Source organism: Branchiostoma lanceolatum, chromosome 5 (genome assembly GCF_035083965.1).
Source record: "Branchiostoma lanceolatum isolate klBraLanc5 chromosome 5, klBraLanc5.hap2, whole genome shotgun sequence".
Taxonomy (NCBI): domain Eukaryota; kingdom Metazoa; phylum Chordata; class Leptocardii; order Amphioxiformes; family Branchiostomatidae; genus Branchiostoma; species Branchiostoma lanceolatum.
In genome coordinates, this window is record NC_089726.1 from 18,071,973 (window position 1) to 18,092,433 (window position 20,461).

At 39.2% G+C, this 20,461-nt stretch overlaps 3 protein-coding genes across 3 annotated transcripts in view; 1 reads left to right on the plus strand and 2 right to left on the minus strand.

Moving 5' to 3' along the window:
* LOC136435897 (leucine-rich repeat serine/threonine-protein kinase 2-like) overlaps nucleotides 1-7,762 on the minus strand; it is a 59,397-nt gene extending 51,635 nt beyond the window's left edge. Inside the window, exons 1-5 of the mRNA XM_066429609.1 lie at nucleotides 7,648-7,762; nucleotides 6,698-6,825; nucleotides 6,494-6,573; nucleotides 3,031-3,137; nucleotides 1,582-1,711 (exon numbers count right to left, since the gene is read on the minus strand). Of these exons, the coding sequence (XP_066285706.1) occupies nucleotides 1,582-1,711; nucleotides 3,031-3,137; nucleotides 6,494-6,573; nucleotides 6,698-6,825; nucleotides 7,648-7,750 (548 nt within the window). The 5' untranslated portion in view covers nucleotides 7,751-7,762. The remainder of the gene's footprint in view (nucleotides 1-1,581; nucleotides 1,712-3,030; nucleotides 3,138-6,493; nucleotides 6,574-6,697; nucleotides 6,826-7,647) is intronic.
* A 1,900-nt stretch (nucleotides 7,763-9,662) lies between these two features.
* LOC136435898 (leucine-rich repeat serine/threonine-protein kinase 2-like) lies at nucleotides 9,663-15,736 on the minus strand. The gene is made up of 7 exons (XM_066429610.1): nucleotides 15,609-15,736; nucleotides 13,571-13,736; nucleotides 12,798-12,889; nucleotides 11,347-11,426; nucleotides 10,771-10,859; nucleotides 10,148-10,276; nucleotides 9,663-9,700 (listed from the first exon to the last, which is right to left on the minus strand). The coding sequence occupies exons 2-7, from the start codon at nucleotides 13,698-13,700 to the stop codon at nucleotides 9,663-9,665; spliced, it is 558 nt and encodes a 185-aa protein (XP_066285707.1). The 5' UTR covers nucleotides 13,701-13,736; nucleotides 15,609-15,736.
* Nucleotides 15,737-15,977: 241 nt separating this feature from the next.
* On the plus strand, nucleotides 15,978-19,760 carry LOC136435539 (coiled-coil domain-containing protein 115-like). Its single transcript, XM_066429125.1, has 5 exons — nucleotides 15,978-16,171; nucleotides 16,887-16,990; nucleotides 17,561-17,655; nucleotides 18,271-18,501; nucleotides 19,386-19,760. Exons 1-5 carry the CDS (start codon nucleotides 16,061-16,063, stop codon nucleotides 19,496-19,498), a joined length of 654 nt encoding a protein of 217 aa, XP_066285222.1. The 5' UTR covers nucleotides 15,978-16,060; the 3' UTR covers nucleotides 19,499-19,760.
* The last annotated feature ends 701 nt before the right edge of the window (nucleotides 19,761-20,461 follow it).

The window sequence follows — 20,461 nt, forward strand, 5'->3', positions numbered from 1 at the left end:
TTGAATGTAGTCAAATTTATACTACTTATAAAGATGTCTAGACTTCATTCATTATTGTGAACATTTTTACTGCAAAAACCTTGCATCTATCCCATTTAAAAACGTTTTTAAATCTACCGTCAAGTATTACCCCAAAAATGTTTAATAACAGTCATACTTTTGACCTTGATTACAGCGCTCGTGAGTGCGACTCGCATACAACATGTATGCGACCAGTTTTTTGAGAATGCGACTAGATTTAAAATCACGGTCGCACGGTACGACAATCAAAAATTAAGACCTGCGCCAGGATAATGCCTGCAGAACTAAGCGGTAAGCCGAAAATATAGGTGGTGAATTTTCTATCATGTTCCCACACCCGCGGTACAAAAACTATCCGTTCCTAGTGGCAAAGTTACCCATAGAAATAAAGGATATAAGTTTCTCTCCTTTGTGGTGTATTTGTTTGATTTGTAAAATGTTTCAAACGCCAAAACTTTGTCGATGAAAGTGAGCGCTCGCCGGACGCTCGCTGTTTTCAATGGCGGCCATGATGTTTATGAAAAATAGACCGCAGCAGAATAAAAGGCCTATTTCCTGCGGTCATATTTATACCTGTTCAAGCGATGATTTTTACGATCAAAAATTGATGAATCAATTCAAACGGAGTTTTATTTAAAAAAATATGAAATTTTCATTTTGTCACCGGTATCATTTCAAAGCTCATTACCTGCCCGTTGTTATGTTGCTATTTTCATTCTGCTGCTGTCTATACTGCACAGCGGCGAATCACAAAGCTTTCTCCATGCGGTCAGCCTGTCATTGGATGGCGGCGCCGCGCGGTCCTGACGCGCGAAATTTGAACTGCGCGTTTTGAAGGAACTGAAGATATTTGACTTGTTCGGCACAAACAGATCATTTTTGATACTATTGAGCAAGAATTTTAACGATATTGAAGTATTTTGGATTATTTGTAGACAGAGGGTGAGGGTAAAAGGAAAAGAAATGCCTGTAAAAATGTTGAACTTGATGCCAGCAGTGAAGTTTCAAATTATGGAATGTGACTTTATTTGTGTTGGTCATGAACCCAATAGATAAGTTTTAGAGTTATCTATTTATTTATCATTCAAGGTTATGTGAGTCATTACTTGCCTTGTTCCAAGTAAAAAATACCATTGTGTATTTTTCAACTTGTTGAACTTGAGGCACCGTGGCCCCCGCATAGGGGCCAGCCGGGGAACCTATGTCGAATTTTTCTAAAAATCCATCGTACTAGTATCAGTATGTAGGAAGGTACATGTATTGAATGAATTGAATTGCCAATTGTTCTGCACCATCAATGTAGGCTTTTATCTTTTATGATCTATTCAAATACTTTATTCCCGGTTGTTAACATTGATTAATAGGAGTATTACTTGGTATAGCCAAGACTTTTGCATGTTCTTCCAACTTTTTGTAGTGGTGCTCCTAGATTTTTGCTGGTGCTCCTAACTTTTTTGAGTTATGAGCACAGTGCTCCTAGGCCTAAAAGTTAGTCTGGAGCCCTGGATTATCAAATGAAAGAGTTATATCAACTGTAGCAGGCCTGTAGTATTGACTTACTTCAGCAAGGTAAGTCCTCTCAAGGCCCTACATCCAAACTGCTGTGCGCCCGGGATGGTTGCATGATGACCCATGTAGTTCAAAATGCTGAGGTAGGCACCTTTATTCATTAGCAACGTCTGCAAGGGCTCTGCAATCATAAATGATACAGAATTAAGAGTTTGACAAGATATATACTATTAGCTAAATCTTATTTTCCCCAAAGAAAACAACTTAGAAAAACGTACTCACACACACACACACAAAATGGGGTACCATGCAGTGCCAACATGAAATAAAGTAGACTGTCAGCAAAACATGCTAGCACATCTTCAAGCTTTGAAAAATATGCACACAGAGTCCATAGCTAACTTCAAAATTTTCAAAGGAGATTCCTTTTTTAACCTCCTTGTTTTTTCTAACACTTAAATATCAAGAATATTTGTATACTTAGTCTAAGACTTGTACAATTATTTTTTTTTAGCTGTGTACCTGATTTTTTATTGTGGGTACACACAATGTCATGCATTTAGGTACACATGAATATTTGCATTATGTACTGTACATAATACAAATATTCATGTGTACCAAAATGCATGAGTGTACCCACAATTAAAAATTAGGTACACGGCTCCAATTTTGAGTACTAGACAAAATGAAAGAGCATAAATATGCACCAGGCCCTAGTAATTCCAGCCCTGATACCCAACTAGACATTCAATAATAAAGGCAACCAAAGAAATATTAGGGCAAAAAAATGCAAATAGAAAAATGCTGAAATCTTTAGTGACATTTATTAACATTGTTTAGCACATTTGCGTAATAACTTCCTACTTTTAGGATTTCAAAACCTCGCAAAATCGTGCCATACGATGATCCCCTTATTAGTTTCGCGTGCCTACAAAATTTCTGGCCACGATTTCAGCGAGTTCTCACATCACAACAACGTCGTAATTTTGCATCATGGACGTCGCTATCCATTATGATAGTGTTGTTTGATCTAATCATGTATAGAAATGACTAAATAAATTGACTTTCAAAATCCGATTTTTCGGACACTAATATTGCTTGGGTTTCCTTTAAGAAGTCCCCAAGGAACTTCTGTATTTCTCAACATACCTCATTCTGCTGTAAGATGGTAGATGGCTTCACATGCCACCTTGAAGACATACTGGTCCAATTTTGAGTACACAAAACGAAGTGCATAATAATCCCTGGTACCCAACTAGAGATTCAATACATGTACAAAACGTACTAACAAGGGCCTCAAGGAATGTCTGTATTTCTGAACATACCAAATTCAGCTGTAAGGTGGTAGATGGCTTCACATGCCACCTTGAAGACATATCGGCCCAATTTTGAGTACACAAAATGAAGTGCATGATAAGCCCTGGTACCCAACTACACATTCAATAGATTTACAAAATGTACTAACAAGTCCTCAAGGAACGTCTGTGCTTCTGAACATACCCCATTCTGCTGTGAGATGGTAGATGGCTTCACATGCCACCTTGAAGACGTACTGGTCCTCCCCATGCATCATGATGGCTGCAAGCACTGCGGAGTGGACAGGCATCCTGGGGGAGGGGGGCGCATAAAATTATTTCACACCAAAATGAAAAAATTGCGGGAATCTTGGAGTTAACAATACATTTCACAATGGGCCAAAAAAAGGATTACACAATGTTATCAATTCTTGCATCATAAACCAGATTCATACTTATCATAAAACTTTGACCGTCATAATGGAGTTATTAACAGTTCATAAGTGAAGACATAGTCCATCCAACTCATTCCTTTTATCAAGCAATATCAAAAAAAATATGCCAGAGGTCCAGCTATGGAACTCTTCCTTTTTTCAAGTTAAGTCATCCCTCAAAAGATATGACACTGATGGATAAACTTTGAACCCTAGTTATGTACTGCCCAAAACAAGACTCTACAAAAGTGTCTATCTAAGATCTGAGCAGCTAAAGAAATCAAATGTCATGATGCCACAAAGTTTCACAGCCAGCAGAAACTGTAAATCGTGAAAATGTTCATATTGATTTAATTTTCCCAGTTTTTGGGGAAGACCTCTCTATTGTAAATCCATTGTATTACTATTAGTAATAGAAAACCGTACAACGGAATTATTCGTTTCAACAGCGACGATAGAACACGGCTTAAAACTCCTTTCCCCTAGGCCATGTTGATTTGATTCTATGGATGACACCCGTGTGCGTATAAATTTTTGTTCGTTTCCAAAGAAGAAAAAAGTTTTCTACCATACTGTAAATAGTGCAAAATGAGCAAATATATGCTGTAAATTGCAAAATGATGATTCGGAAAACGGATACTAATGTGTAGAATGCCAAACTCAAAGAAGAAGATGTGAAAAACAAAAAAATGAAGAATCCATTATTTGGTATACCATTCTCTGTGTGTTAAGTCATTTGTTCAACCTTCCTGACCATGTAGATTTCATAATGAAGGGCTGGCACCTTTTTTTCTTGATTTTTTTTTTATTCGCACGCTCTCATCAGTTTTGGGGTTCCCAGAGGATGTCATTCATATATACCGTATTAACATATATCATATATCGCCTTAGTGCGAAAATAAATAAATTCACAACAAGGCACACAATACACAGCACACATTTTGCACACACCACACAACATCACACTCCAAGCAAGAGACACCAGCTCAATTTTTGGCCACTACTTTTACAGAAAATAAAGTTTTAGCCACAACAAAACAACAGCTGAAGGAATATTGTTGCTTTCTCTCTAGGTCTAGCTACTGCTGAAATCTAGCAATTAACAGTAACATACATTGTATTGTTACACATGTATGATGGCCACTCCTAATCTGGTTTGAGGATTAAACTGCACATGCATGGGGTAATATGTGAAAGGTTTAGGCCCCTTAGGCCATGTTGATTTGATTCTATGGATGCCATCCTCGTGCACATCAATTTTCATCCGTTTCCAAGAATTAAAAAATTGGTTTCCACCATACTGTAAATCATACAAAGCAGCTGCAAAAAGAGTATATGCCTTTAAAAACTTTAAGGTAAAACTGATGTCGTAGAATGCCAAAATCATTTCCGAAGTCAAAGAAGAAGTTTTGAAAGAGCAAAAAAAGAACCTAATAATAATTTAGTATATTTCAGTATATCATACTGTGTGTTTAGTCATTTGTTCAACCTTCCTGACTACACAGATTTCATAATGAAGGCAACTTTCTTTTTTGCTTAACTTTTTTTCTTCGCACGCTCGCACCAGTTTTGGGTGTTCCCAGAGGATGTCATCCATATAATCAAATCAACATGGCCTTACTGCGAAAATAATAATAAATTCACAACACAACACAATACACAGCACACATTTTGCACACACCAAAAAGCATCACTCTCCATGCAAGAGACACCAGCTCAAGTTTTGGCCACTACTTTCACAGAAAATAATGTTTTAGCCACAACAAAACAACAGCTGAAAGAATATTGTCACTTTCTCTCTAGGTCTAGACTCTACCAGTCTCCCCCGGTCGCTGGGAAAATAGTAGAAATTGGCCAAATAGAGTCAAATGTTTGAAGAGAGTCGGCTACGGAGATAGGGTCAAATTGGCCAATTTGACCCTATCTCCGTAGCCGACTCCCTTCAAACATTTGACTCTATTTGGCCAATTTCTACTATTTTCCCAGCGACCGGGGGAGACTGGTAGAGTCTACTCCAGGTCTAGCTACTGCAGAAATCTAGCAATTAATCTATAAGAGTAACATACTGTTACACATGTATGATGGCCACTCATAATCTGGTTCAAGGATTATACTGCACATGCATGGGGTAATATGTCAAAGGTTTAGGCCCATACCTTGTAAACAGTTCTTGTCTAGGCCATGTTGAATACATATCCAGATGTAATTTGTTTATGTCTTACGGTCTCGGTTCGGAGTTTCTTTTACGATTTGGGGCCAATCTGACTCGTTCTCAAAAAGACGCTTAGCGCTTCTCCAGATATCGTTTTCGGGGCACTTCAATGTTTCCAATTGATAGGGGTGCCTTGCCACTGACCGACAAGCTCAGTTGACATTTTCTGTGGAAATGTTATTTTTGGTAAAAACCATCATTCTAAGCAATTTTTCATCCGAAAACTGCTATTTTTTTAATTTTTCCAAGGCCGCTGCACAGAAAAGACAGATTTTTCTAGGATAATGACTATCATGGCAATAATTGTCATCAGTCTGTCTGTGCACTAAAGAAAAATGAAAAGATCAGGCTTTTCAGGAAATATAAAGGATTACACATTGCTAAAGCAATAACCGAAAAAACTCGAGCCAAAACTATTGAGATTAAACCTACGATTTGCATCTTATTCTATACAGACTACTTGATGGTCTGGTCACTTTAAATTCCGAACCGGAACCTTAGGGCCAGGGGCCTTCACCGTTCACATATTACCCACAATGCATATCCACATGCATGCATGTGCAGTTTAATCTGTGAACCAGCTTATGGTACTCTACAGACAATAGCCTACAATGTTTTGTTGGAAGGGGATGCTAATGAGGGAGATAGATGAGTTTAGTAAGTTAACAAAGCTATGTTGAGGCTGCAGCAACAAGAATTAACAAAAGGACAAAGATACCAGCCTTTTACGAGTGGCTACCTTCTTCTTTTTCCTGCAATTCAAATCACAGGCGTAGGCATGGAAAAATGACATCTAACTGTACCTTTTGTAGGATATGACATATTCATTTCATAATGCTCATTCAGCGTAGTGGAACTATTGATATAATTATAGTTTTATACCATTAAAAAATCGCATTAAAAAATTTCATTTTAACAACTCTTAGTTTAATTACTTGGTAACAATTCTACCATTGCTTCACAAGATGGTCACAATCAATGATATTCAGAATGTGAGTATCATTTGCATATTTGGGACTTACTCATTGTCTTCCTCCCCAATATGCTTAATTAGATCTGGATGATGCTCGAGAAGTTTGCAAAGAGACCTGCAGCCAGCTTCCTAAAATGACACAAAAGCAAACAAATCTTACAAAAAAATAACAATAATTATTACTTTAATATAATAAAAAGACTAAAGAAACTCAGTTGGGTGAAGTATTGACAGAGTGCATTCTGGGACTGACCTGGACAGCAGGGTCGCTCGCGTGATTGGTCAGGGCGTTGAAGATGTCCTCCAGCCAGGTTACGTTTTGTCGTGTCACGAGCCCGTTCTCAAACGCGTCCTCGTCATCAGAAGCGTTCAAAGCCTCACCTGTGAAAAAGATAACATCTATGTTTACCTAGATACGTTGATGAAGGTTAGACATCCAGGTGATAAGATACGCCAAAAATAGTTACTCAAGCAACTGGATAAGATTTTAAAACAGTCCGACGTTTCAGACAGCATCCGCTGTCTTTCGTCAGTGACTAAGGAAGAGCTGAAAAAAACAACAGGTTTTTATGTTTACCTATAAGTTAATACGTTTTTGTTTTACCTTTGATCTGATTTAATTTCAGTAACTAAGTAAACTAAGCCAAAAATAGTTACTCATTGACAAGCAACTGGATAAAATTTTGAAACTTTTCAAAAATTTTCGAAATTCTATCCAGTTGCTTGAGAACTATTTTTGGCGTATCTTATTACCTGGATGTCTAACCTTCATCAATTAAGTAAACTGTTACACTACAAGCCTTAGGCTTTTTCCGTCCTTAATAAAATATACTGTTTTGGCAAAAGAACAGTTCACAAGGCTCAAAACATTAGGTGCATAACATGCACTTTTGTGCGCCGAAATTGGAGCTTTGCTGAGTGTGTTGTGCACCCAAGAATTTTTCTAAGTCCACCAAAATTTAAAGCTAAGGTGCACCAGTCTAGCCTGGGTGCCATCCTACTACTACCAGGGCTCCTACATTCGTTACCCTACATTTTTTTCAGGGTAGCGAACGCAGGAGCCCCGGTAGTAATCTCGGATGGCACCCAGGCTAGCACCAGTCCACATTTTTCCAAAAAAAATTAATTTTGAGCCCTGGTTCAGTACAAAAAAAGGTGCTAGATGATAATCAAAAGGATATAAACAATAGTAATTGTACTTACCAAGGTAGGCTAAGGTGCTCAAGGCAAAAGTCTGCATGAAGGCATTTTTGGGGAAGTCCTGCATTCCTTTGAACACCAGGTCTGGAACATGGTCGTCCACCATCTGCCTCTGACACGTTTCTGAAAAACATTCAATTCAAATCATGCAATGATATGTACTATTATAATAATATGGTTGATGAAATCTCCTTTTTTTTAGGGGGAGGGGAACAGTAAAAAAATTCAGTCTGAAAATGAAGAGGGGTTTATGTACATGGTAATTGAGTAGATAAACATTTCTGACCATCACCCACTGGGATTTTCAAATGTTAACAGAAACAAAGAAAAACAAACTCTACAAATGTTGACCTAAAATTGATCAATGTCTTTACAGAACTCACTGGTTTCCTTGCTGTTTTTGTTATTGTGTTCACCTAGTTCAGGACAATATACAATATACAATATACATGTAGTTGACAAAAATGGCAAGAAAGGCACTGTACATTCGTTTATTTTTGCAGAGATTTAATTTCCTATTTTAAGTTTGCAGTTGAAACAATGGAGCATAAAAACACATAGTTGCGGTATCATGATTTCGAGGACAGGCCCAACGAAATCCGTGAAAATCAAAACAATTGCGATCGTTTCAAGATTAGATTTATAGTAACTGACCGTCCGTGGACAGCATCTCGATGACCCCACACGCAGCGGCCTGTACCTCCCCCTCCTGAGTGAACCTCCCCATGGCTGAGGTGGCATATCTGTACAACTTCTCTCTCACCAGCTCTCTTCTGTTCACCTCTGGACAGTTCAGAAAAAATAGAGTTTAAACAGTCTTTTGACCCAACACTCATCCAAAAGAGTAGATCTGGAGTGCTTGGTTGAAAATGCAAGCTGTAGTGAAGTCATGTTGTACTACTAGCTACTTGAAAAAGCATCATAATGTACATGTCTCAAAATAGTGGGTGCATGTGCACCTGTGTGCACCCAAAATTGGACTTTTTGGAGCTGTGCACCTAATTTTTGACTGTGGGTGCACTGGTGCACCTACTATTTTTTTACTCTATAGGGTAAAGGTTCTCTAGTACACTAGTATACAGAATATTCTTGAAATGTAAGTATCAGAAAAAGCAATATGACCTTTTGTTATATCTCATTTGACTTTAGTTTTATTGCTTGGTTAAAATTCAAAGTTAGCTGGATAGAATTACAGACTGAAGTTCTTAAGAGAGGCAGTAGCGTCAAACTTATTTTTTGCTGACATTCAGCTTTATTTTATGTGGTGCACCCAAAATTATTTCTGTGCAGTGCCACCTAATTTTGTTGGTTGGGTGCACCAGTTTCCAAAAAAAGAATTTCGATCCCTGAGGTAAAAGGTGAAGCAGTCATCCTCAACTGAGATGAAGCAGTATGCTTTTCCAAGTGGCTAGCAGTGCAATGCTTCTTTGTGATGAATGACAAATTCAACAAAAAGCAATCAGAACTTCAAGTGTGACAAAAAATTATCAGACTTCATACCAATGTAGCCTCCTTTCATGTACACAGTACACTATCTCTAATATAAGAAGAACTTAAAAGATGGACAAATAAACTGATCAATGAATTAATGATAGACTGAATGAATGATAGATAGAAAGAGTGAATCACCTGGAGTGACCAGCACCCTGAGCGCCCACAGCACCTGTTCCATGACAGCTGCACAGTCGGCATGTTGTGTAGCTGCCTCCACAATCAACTTGTAGCCTTTACTGCTGACCAATTCTGCCAGGTGTCTCTCATCTAAATATAGAATATTCAAGCACATGAAGTTGGTATATCAAAACCCTTAAAGGGCATAAGACACCAAAATACAACATTTTCTCATTATCTGAAAGGAATAGCATCATTCAAGGAATATAAACGTTTAAAATAAATACACACCCTTCTGATGTTATCTAACATTTAACCATCAGAAACCATACTTCCATGGATCCATCTCTTTATTCTTATCTGATCTTCTCACCAGGTGATTACATTAATCAGTGACTAAAAACCACTCATGAGGTCACAATGAACACGGCAGCCGGTTCGGAACCTTACACAAATGATTTCAAAATGAAGGAAAAGATTTGGAAACAGACTGCATGTTGTGTGAGTAGTTACTTCATTGAAATTTTGTGAATGGGAGGTGTTGCCAATTTTTTTTCTTTTCTTTAAATCGGGAAAAAATAGGAGCGGCGATTCCGAGAAGCAACAAATAAAATTGGTATGGCCTAAGGCGAAAATGGAGTGTTCGCGGTGGTTTTAATTTACCGGCAGTGCTATAGTCACATACTGCTACAGTATTGGACACAAGCATTTGCGGTAGTTTTAAGTTCATGGTGAAACGGTTGCCACGAAAACCTCGAACATAAAACCACCGCGAACATTTCTGCATTAATCTTACAGTATCTTTCATTAGGTCAAAAGTACACACGGAGGATACCATAAACAACAAATCAAATTTGCATGGCCCAAAACAAGATTACTGTGTTGGACCTACCATCAAATAGTAGGTGAGTGAGAGCCTGACAGGCATTGGCCTGGACGGATCGGTTTTCCTTAAACGCTGTCATGGCGATGATCACCTGATCCATGATGTCATTCTCCAGCATAGAGGCCCGCGTTGTCCCTGCAGAAAGACAATGTTCGAATCACAAACTGTAAAATTCTTTATCTTTATCAAAAATTGCGACAATACATAGCGGAGCGCCAGGCAGACAAGCTGATGTTGCGGACCACTCAACATTACAATTACACTGAATACAACAATAAAACACTAGAGGCAATTCAACTGCAAAATTAATTCAATTATTTTTGCAGGGATTTTGCAGTGGAAAGGAAAAGGAGTACAGTAGTAACACATTGGGCATGCATATTTTTTATGAATTTCACTGCCAAACCATGAAAAAAACTAGTAATTGTTAAACCATTACACAATTCATAACACACTACATTTTGTAGTTTTTGTAATCAGAATTGGTAACATATCAATTCATTTCCTTGGTTCTTGCACTTTTAAGTGAAAATTTAGCCAGAAGACAATATGAAAAGAGAAGGCAAGGAGGAAAACTCGAATCCGACTACATTTTGTATATTCATGCCCAGAAACTGTTTGATACTTACGTGATATTGCCAGGTAAGCCGCGCATCTCAGTCCTGCCGCCTGCACAGCTTCTACCTGCTTATGTCTCTCCATGGACTCCATAACCAGTCTGGTACAGGGAACAACATGTCAATATATCTACAACAGAACCATCAAACCAGTTTACCTGAATGAACACTTATCCACTAATCGTGACAGAGAAGACAGACACTACGATACGGTGACTATGTACAGTAGTTACAGGTTCAATGTACCGGGAACAATCCCCTAGCTCTTTTTTGCAAGTGCACATGACCAATGGACCACCGCTTAACATCCCGTCCTAAGAACTGCAACCCTCTCAAGTAGTGTGTATGTCGGATAAGCGACAACAGCCGGAATTCGAAGTCATGAACTCTCAGTCCAGAGGTATGGTCCCTAACCACTGGACTACACACACAACTTTGATTTTGATGAACTTATAAAAGCGTGTACATATGTATCTTTTTACGTTTTAGTTTGAGACTGTTACCATATTTTGGGAGACTACGTGAAATGTAGAAGGAAGGGAGACATGGTCTTTTGAAAGACTATGATATAAAGTTTGAATATCTTACTTGTATGCTTCAGCCTTGTCTATTCTCTTTCTCTGTCGACTGCTGTGATGGAACAGCTTCCAGATGGCATTGCAGCCAACCTGCAAACAAATACAAATCCTTACTTTATGCAGAAGATGTACAAAGCAGCTAAAAGACAATACATCATATTAATTCTAAGACGGCAGACTTCACCCCCTCAGGTGGTAAAGGCCTTTTGTCAGAACATACAGAAGCTGCACTACAGACAAAGACTAACACATACACATACCCTAACACATACACACACACTAACATGCAGACAAGCCAAAAATAATACTTAGCTCCCTTGGGGTATAGTAATGCATACCTCAGAGTGGTATATACATGTAGTACATTATATGAATATCTGCCTTTGGAAAAAAAGTTGGAAACTAGAAAGGCCGTCATTTGCCCCTGAGCAAATACAGCATGTTTAGCCATACTCCTCTCCATGCAAGAAGTGGGCTGTCCCAAAATAATACTTGGGCAAATCGAAATATTAACTGCATGTAGAAAGGCAACATTTGCGAGAGCATCATACTTCGCCAATCTCCCTCCCGATGCATAAATTGACTGTTCCAAAATCACCCGTGCAAAAAATTCTCTCTACAAGTTCTGCGAGATCCCAAGAGCTTCTTACTGCAAAGGCTTGCGTGTGTTCCTGCAATATGACCTCAGATGACCCAAATAGAACAGTGTTCTTTGGCCAGTAGCAAATGGAACTCGGGGATCCTTAGATAGAACATGGATTCCTTGGCCAGCAGCAAATAGAACATGGAACGGGGATACCACTTTTGGCCTGTTTTTGGTCTGAAAATGGGCCCAAAAGTCCCCAAAATGAAGCATTTTGAAGTGATGTACACCAGAAATGTACCGAATTTCAGGTCACTTGCTTGCAATACCAGGGCACAGGAGCCCAAAATATAAAAATTGTCTAAAAATGCCCCAAAAAACCTCCATAAAAATGATTTTTAGGCCTGTTTCAAAACAATTAAAAAAGGGTCTGGGGGTATTTGCAATCTTTACCTACATGCCAAATTTCAGGTCGTTTGGCCCAAAAATGACGGAGTAGATTCCATTTGAAGCTATGGCAGGAGAAGGAGAAGAACATGTACAAAAACAATATGTTGAGCCATACTGGGTATGGCTAAACATAAAAAGTTATATGACAGTCTACTGAAACCAGCTCAGGGGCGCACCCGGGGGAGTCACCATCTCAAATTTCAAACCCTCAACGCCAGGACAGACCCATAAAAATATTCATATTTCTCCCGCACCATTCCCCAGTGGAATGCCCTGCCTGGCACGGTTGTGACGGCTCCCACCGTTGAGTCTTACCTTGCCAGGCTGGAGGCCTGCCCGCCTTAGCCTGGGACCTCCTCCCCCCATACTTTGCCCTTCGCAGGGTCATCTGGGGGCAACAAAGATGATGATGATGAAAGCTAGTTTACCTCTTGCACATCTGGATTTGTCTTGAATTGTGTCATGAGGTCCAGAATCAGCTGGTGGACATGGTAGTCTTCCATACACTCCAGACTGGGGCCTGAGGGGGAGGGGGGCAGCATTAGTTGAGAAGTTTCAGCTACATGTACGTTGATGAAGGTTAGACATCCAGGTAATAAGATACGACCAAAATAGTTACTCAGTCTGCTGACTGTTTCAAAATTAATTTTCATCCAGTTGTTTGATTAACTATTTTTGGCAAAGTTTCAGCTGTTGTCTGACATTCATAACATTTCAAACATATGTTGAAAGAGTTTTTTCAGACCCAAGCTTTAATGTGTATTTCAAACTGCAGTCAAAATCATCACTCAAGCTATCTACATACCGAATATCATGATAATCGGTCAACGCCTTCTTGAGTTATATCCTTTCAAAGTTTGGAACAAAATCGGCTCCTGCAGTTCCAAAAAAGCCGCTAGGGGGCCCAAACCTACACAAAGCACTCTCCCTCCCAAGAGCTATCTATCACTTATAGATCATGAGCATAGCATGTCCAGAGCATGAGATATCAAACCCCGATGTTCCACTGCAGTAGCATAGCAAGATACTAGGGGGCCCAAAATCTAACCATTTCAAGGTCTCAAGAAGACCTACCCACATACCAAGTATGAAGACAATCCACCCAGGCATTCTCGAGTTATACTGTTTACAGATACACACACACATGAACGCTGTGCAAAACATAACCTTCTTGGCAAAGGTAAAAGTATTTTGTACAAACCATCTTCTACCAGACTCATCAGCTCATTCAGGACAGTGCAGATCTGCTTGGGATCGAAGTGTTCCTTTAAGACCAGCATCAGGTCTAAGGTGCGATCCTTCTTGGTCTCAGCTGGAGCTAAGGGCTCCATGGCTGGTGTGGTACTTCTGGGCTAGCTACAAGTCATCTGGAATAGACATTAGAGATTCATTACAACGAACACTTCAAACAAAGCACATTTTGTACATGTACTGTAAAGTGATTTAAGTTTGTAGGCATCTAATTTTGCTAATCTCTACCAGACTAACTACGCCGGCTATAGGGAGAGTATTTGCCAGGGTTTCACTTGCAGGCTCCGTTAGTCTGTCATACATGTCGGTGATGGCAGATTGGACCCTCTCTCCGTAGCCGACTCTCTTAGCATACTATTCACTCTATTTGGCCAATTTCTACTTTTTTCCCAGCCATCGGCAGGGCCTGGTAGAGGCTATAATTTTGTTGTAGGAGGGGAAAGAGGGCGTTACTTGATTTGCGGTGTCGAAACAACAGTTGTAACACAATGAAACACAGAGCATATTGGACCTAGAGACCAATTCTAGGACAAGGACAACAACAACGGTATATGCATGGTTTGAGGAATCCACAAAAATAAAACCTCAGATATTTCACAAGTTACAATATCAAAGAAAATGTTTTTTTGCATTGTTTTTTTAATGCAAGCAGTTAGATTCAAAGTATAATATACTGATACCAAAAATTTGGACTCAAAATCAACTTTTCGTCGTTGACATCAAATATCTCTATATAACTTTGTGATGAAAAGAAAGGATACTCTGAAAATGAAATACCGGTAGTGGGAAGCTTGCACTTTCAAGGGACACAACAGAATCCATTGCTTATTCAGGAGACGAGTTGACATATAAGGCTCATAGAATGGTATCTTTAGAATTAAGAAATTGACTTTCAAATAATAGCTGGTGTACCTAATACATCCACAAATCCTGACTGTCCAGGAGTTCAACCAACAGGAGAATTTATAGCAATTAGCAGTTTGACTAATGGGAGAGTAGTAATTAGCAGTTCGACCAATGAGAAATCAACAGCATGTCCATCGAATAGTTGCATTTTCATGTTATTATTTTATATTTCTACTTTTTGATCAACTCGGAATCTACAAAACGACAATAATAACGGGATCGGTCTATCATAGACTCAAGTAGTTTATTTTCAAATCTATGTTATAAAAGCAACCATAGCCTCAAGGCACACACACACACATAACGTTTGACAATGCACAGAACCCAGTAGTTCCAGTTTCATCCTTATTTCAAGGTGAATACACATGTCCTTACCTGAACCAAGGACAATTTATAATGTCCTTACCTGAACCTACTCTAAAATGTCACACAGCTTATTAAAACTTTTCCAAAAGTTTACATCACCATAGAACTCAACAACAAGATAAATAACAAAAGTAAACAATATTTGATATATTTGATACTGCTACTTTATGCATATTTACCGTTCCTTGCTGCACCTGTTGACATAACAGGTTAACGAGGTCATTTGAGGTCATTTTCTTAGCATGTGACCTTAGAACTGAGCCTTGAGGAGCTTTCTAAACCTCCTTAGAACTGAATTATTACTTTCCTTCACACTTTCCCCTTCCTTATAACACTGAAAAGTCTGTACGGCCAAAGTTCTGTTCAACACCATTTCCCAAACACAATGGTTCTTTCACAGTTGTGACAAATGTTGCAATGTTTTTCTACGGATGCCTTCCGGCGAAACTTACCGTAAAGTTAACCCCAGCTGACAAAAACAACAAGAAACACGCCAAAACATCTCAAAATTCTAAGACGATTCTACATGCATATCAAACAAGCTAGATTTCCGCCACGCCCTTCTGAGGATAATTCTATCTTTAATATTGCATCAAAAACAGCTGGTACTAAAATTAGCTGACAGATATAGCTCAAACAAGTCGACGTGACTTATCAAATCAGCTGTTTTGGAACAGTTTTAACAGCTTTGAGAACGATCTGAGCTCGAAACTAACCTTTTCCTCGACCTCCAATAGGATAGGACGACCATAGTAGCATGCTACAAGCTTCTTTGCGCTGAAAATTGGTTAAATAATTAGATTTTTGAGCACACAAACTTCATGATCCAAAAGTTGAGGCATCACATGAGTGTGATTGGGGTTTTGACTATACCACTCTAAAAAAGGGTGATTTACCTCAAACTCTCTACTTAGAACAAAAGGTTATGAAGTTATGTTATGATAACAAAAGATGATAGTGATTATTATTTTATATATTTATACCTCTATTGGTATATAACTCAGCTTTTAACTTATCAAAACATTGTTCTGATATTGCGCCCTCCCTAATATGATAGTGGTATTATCTAAGGGGTCATTGAGGTCATATTCAATCCACGGAAAGACGGTCGGATTTGAGACGATATTTTTCATCGTTTGCGAGTCTGTTTCTGCTGTAAAGAAGCAGTATGGAGCTGCAGACGGTGTGTGAGAGACTGGATAAACTTGTAGTTGAACTGTTTGACAAGTTGGAGGACCTCACAGCGGCGAGGAAGAGAATGGACGATCATTTGAAGCAGGTTTGTAGAGGTGGGGAGGGGGGCGGGGCAGGGCGATAATTTTCAGCAGTCGTAGGAGTTGATTATTGATTTTCAGAATAGAATGAGTGCAAGGTATGTAAATTGCTGGCACACTTTGCCGCGTTTTAATTTTTCTGTCGGTATACCGCGGTATCATATCGCCAAAAAGCATCAGAATTATTCAGAAGAATGACAAGCCGGCCGTGGCGACTCATGGAGGGAGTATCATAAATATATATTACCAGTGTATAGTAGCCCTCTGAATATATATATTGTACAAGCAAAATACGCCCTCCAAGAGTCGCCACGGCTACAAAATTACTTGAAAATTCATAGTACAATAGAAGTATCCAAGTAGTAGATATCAAAGTAGTAGATATCCAAGCAAGTAGCAGATATCCAAGTACATGTTATAGATATCCAAGTTTTAGGTATCCAAGTACTAGTAGTAACGTTAGATATCCAAGTTTTAGGTATCCAATGCAAGTACTAGTACAAGTAGATATCCAAGTTTTAGGTATCCAAGTACTACTTAGATATCCAAGTTTTTAGGTATCCAAGTAGTAGATATCCAAGTAGTAGATACAGTACTATAAAAACTATATAACGCACTGTCTATAAATCCTAGCCAAAAGCCTATGTAAATGTAACGTCATGGTACCGTACAATAAGATAGGCTTTGCTGATTATGTGGCTAACGGTCATAATATTTCAGGGATTCTTCAACCTAGCGAAGGCGCGGTACTCCCTGGGAGTGAAGGGTGTGGGACAGATCCAGTACGCCGCCATCATGGATCCGCTGGTCCATGTACATGTCAGGTGAAGTTCAAAATCTCAGGCAACCGATCGGTGAAATGCCATATTACCTTACTTACCTAGTCCCATCCTCATGCCTGAGGGTCGGGGACTATGGTAGCATCCAGTATCAGCCTCCTCCACTCCCTCCTGTGCCTGGCTTTGTGGGTGCACTCCGCTAGTGGGAGACTCGTCCAGTCACGGATGTCATCCTCTCAACTCCTTCTTGGCCTCCCAAGGCTCCTCCAACCATTGATCGTTCCTTGAAGTATGTGTGTGGTGATGTTACCAGCTCTTGTGACATGCCCAAAGTATTGGAGTTTCTGTTTTTTTATGATGTTAAGTTAAGCAGTGTTCTATCCACTCCCAGCTCTTCTAACACAGAGTCGTTTGTGCGGTGTTCAGTCTAGAATTAGAAATGGCATATAATATTACGTAATCATGTACTTACATTGAATTGGTAAGATAAAGCTGCTTAAAAACTGATTTCGCCAACAGTTGCCTCTCTTTCTAAAGTGATTGTTCCACCAACGACACTAAAATGCAATGGCTCCTGATTTTTATTACAATCAACCATCATCATTTCTATTTCAGTGAGGAAGATGGCTGCAACAAATTCAATCTAGACAGAATCATTCCCAACAAGTCCAGCTCTGGAGCTGTCAAGAAAGTATCCTTTGATGACCAAGGTAAGAAATTCATTGTTTCAAAACTTGTAGTAGATATCCAAGTGGTGGATATCCAAGTTATTGTAGTAGATATCCAAATAGTAGATATCCAAGTACATGTAGTAGATATTCAAGTACATGTAGTAGATATCCAAGTACATGTTGTAGATATCCAAATACATGTAGTAGATATCCAAGAACATGTAGCAGATATCCAAATACATGTTGTAGATATCCAAGTACATGTAGTAGATATCCAAGTGATTGTAGTACATGTAGATATCCAAATACATGTAGTAGATATTCAAGTAGTAGATATCCAAATGCATGTAGTAGATATCCAAGTATATGTAGTAGATATCCAAGTAGTAGCTATCCAAATACATGTAGTAGATATCCAAGTACATGTAGTAGATATACAAGTGGTAGATATCCAAGTATATGTATATACTAGTATCCAAATACATGTAGTATATATCTAAATACATGTAGTACTAGTAGTAGTAGATATCCAAGTAGTAGATATCCAAGTACATGTAGTAGATATCCAAGTACATGTAGCAGATATCCAAGTGGTAGATATCCAAGTATGTATGTGTAACCATTTGTTTTTTCGTGTGATAAATTTCCACTCAGAAAGTAAGGTGCGACGGAGACACACTGGCAGAGGGGATGAAGAGAATGATGAACAGAAGGAGGGATTTGATGAAGGAGAGGAGGATGAAGAGGTTGCAGAGTTGAGCCGTGGTGTGGAGGAGCTAGAGCTACGCCAGGTCGCTAACCCTCACAGCCTACAGGACCCGCTGAGGTGGTTTGGCATCCTGGTGCCACCCTGTCTCAGACATGGGCAGCATAGCTTCTCCCAGGGTAGGTTCTTTTCTTTTCTGTTTGTTTCTTTTCATGGTATGTTCTCAGATATAAAGTAAAGGTAAAGCTGTCATCCTCAATTGAGGTGAAGATGCTTTTTTCAAGTAGCTAGTGGTAGAGCATGCGGCTTCGCCACGGCTCGCGTTTTGGGCCAAGCACACCGGGTCACCCCTACTCTTCTCGTAAATTGTGTTGGGTTCTTTTACGTGCAGAGTTTAGATGCTTGAGGCTTACGCCTGAAGCTCCCTCATACACGGGGCCGCCGGCTTTACGCCACCATTCGAAATGACGAATGCAATCCCTTACAACATGTCCGAGCTGAGTCGACCCTAGGATCGAACTCGGGCCCCGGGATCCACGGAATTTGATCCAGATGGCGAAGCAGCGGGGTTGCGTTACCGCTTGCGCCACGGAAACATGTAGATAGATGTATATGATTGTGTAATTTGCAACCTCTTTAGGTACACTTTGTAGACAGTCTAACTTTTATCATCACCATCATTAATTCATTCTTTCTTTATTTGGTCAAAGTCGTGTGGTTTTGAAAAAAAAATTAAAAGGCATATTTGTATCTTTGCTAATTTTGTAAGTGTGCTATTCTTGAGATTTGGTTAAGATGGTTGGAGAAGACAGAAAAATGTTTGGTAGAAGTTTTGAGTTGCAGTTCCTATAGAAGTTGTAAGGGGGTGCTTGGGCATTAATATTGTCCGTTATATTTTACTAGTACCTGTCCCATGACCTCTTAAATTGTATAACATGTACATGTATTGTAAATGAATCATCTTTGCTCTACCGACAATTCTTCCCATACCGTTGTCACATGTCAGACAACCATCCACCAAACACACACAAACTAACTCAGAAAATCATTATTTTTGCTGCAGTTGTAGCTCAGTCCTGCCAGGTGGCCAACCTGCAGTCCCAGATTGACCAGTTGCGGCTGGAGTACCGTCAGCTTCTCCTCCAGAAGCAGCAGCTAGTGCAACAATCCGCCTAACTCTACAATATACTGTCTTCCATTGTTGTTTCACTGATAGTTACATGTTGTCCTAGAGATTACATTCAAAGTACAGTACACTGTCTTAAAATTCTTCCCAATGGACTTGAAACTTCAATTACATTTCTACATTTGTATTTATTGGGTTTTTTTTTTTGGGGGGGGGGCAAAAGTTAGGCATTTTTGGCCTCTAAGTTTGAGTCTTTTTGTCAGAACTCTATGACGTGTATACCTAGCCTGAGTAGGCCGGGAGTGGAGCTTGGGTAGCGCAGCGGAGCTTGGGTAGCGTACGGAAGCTAAAAAGGCTGGTACTCAGGCTAGTGTGTACCAACATATTTATTAATGCTGCAAGAGAGAATCACATATTAGATAAGTAGGAAAGAATGTACTCCACTCTACTACACTACGTATACTCTACTACTTTACTGTATTGTATTGTATTGTATTGTATTGTACATGTTGCAAATCTTACGACAGGAGCAAATTATATGGGCTGATTTTTTTCCTTCTAAGCACAACACAATCGTATTGCCCTTTCAGGCAATGTTGATCTGTGTTTTAAGTCATGTTTGAGAGGTTCATTATATAGAGGAAAAGAATGTTGCTTCTGTAGTACTGTTACATATCTGAAGCAAGAAGTTTCATGCTTGAAGCTCGGTTCATTTGTACTTCAGATATCAAAGACTTGAATTAAGGTCACTCTGACATAGATTAAGCACATAGTCATGTACATTTAAGAGGGCTGGACATCTGAAAAGGCCCATATGTGGTACTTATAGGGGATATAGATACAACTTAATTCATTCCATGTCTGAAGACTCTCAAATGCTGGTTACTTTAAATTCAGATACAATTTAGTAAATCTAAGTAAATTTTCAGATTGAAGTGTTATTTGAAATTCCTTTCTATTAAGAATGCGAAGCTTTTTTACACCATGTAGTAGGGAATATTCTAATTTTGCAA

Coding starts and splice junctions, on each gene's coding strand:
- LOC136435898 (XM_066429610.1), bottom strand. CDS start 13,700: ATGGAGCCCTTAGCTCCAGCTGAGACCAAGAAGGATCGCACCTTAGAC. Junction 12,890..13,570: donor GATGAGTCTGGTAGAAGATG/GTTTGTACAAAA, acceptor CCTCCCCCTCAG/GCCCCAGTCTGGAGTGTATG. Junction 10,277..10,770: donor GGCTTACCTGGCAATATCAC/GTAAGTATCAAA, acceptor GTCTTTCTGCAG/GGACAACGCGGGCCTCTATG.
- LOC136435539 (XM_066429125.1), top strand. CDS start 16,061: ATGGAGCTGCAGACGGTGTGTGAGAGACTGGATAAACTTGTAGTTGAA. Junction 16,991..17,560: donor CTGGTCCATGTACATGTCAG/GTGAAGTTCAAA, acceptor TTTCTATTTCAG/TGAGGAAGATGGCTGCAACA. Junction 18,502..19,385: donor GCAGCATAGCTTCTCCCAGG/GTAGGTTCTTTT, acceptor TTTTTGCTGCAG/TTGTAGCTCAGTCCTGCCAG.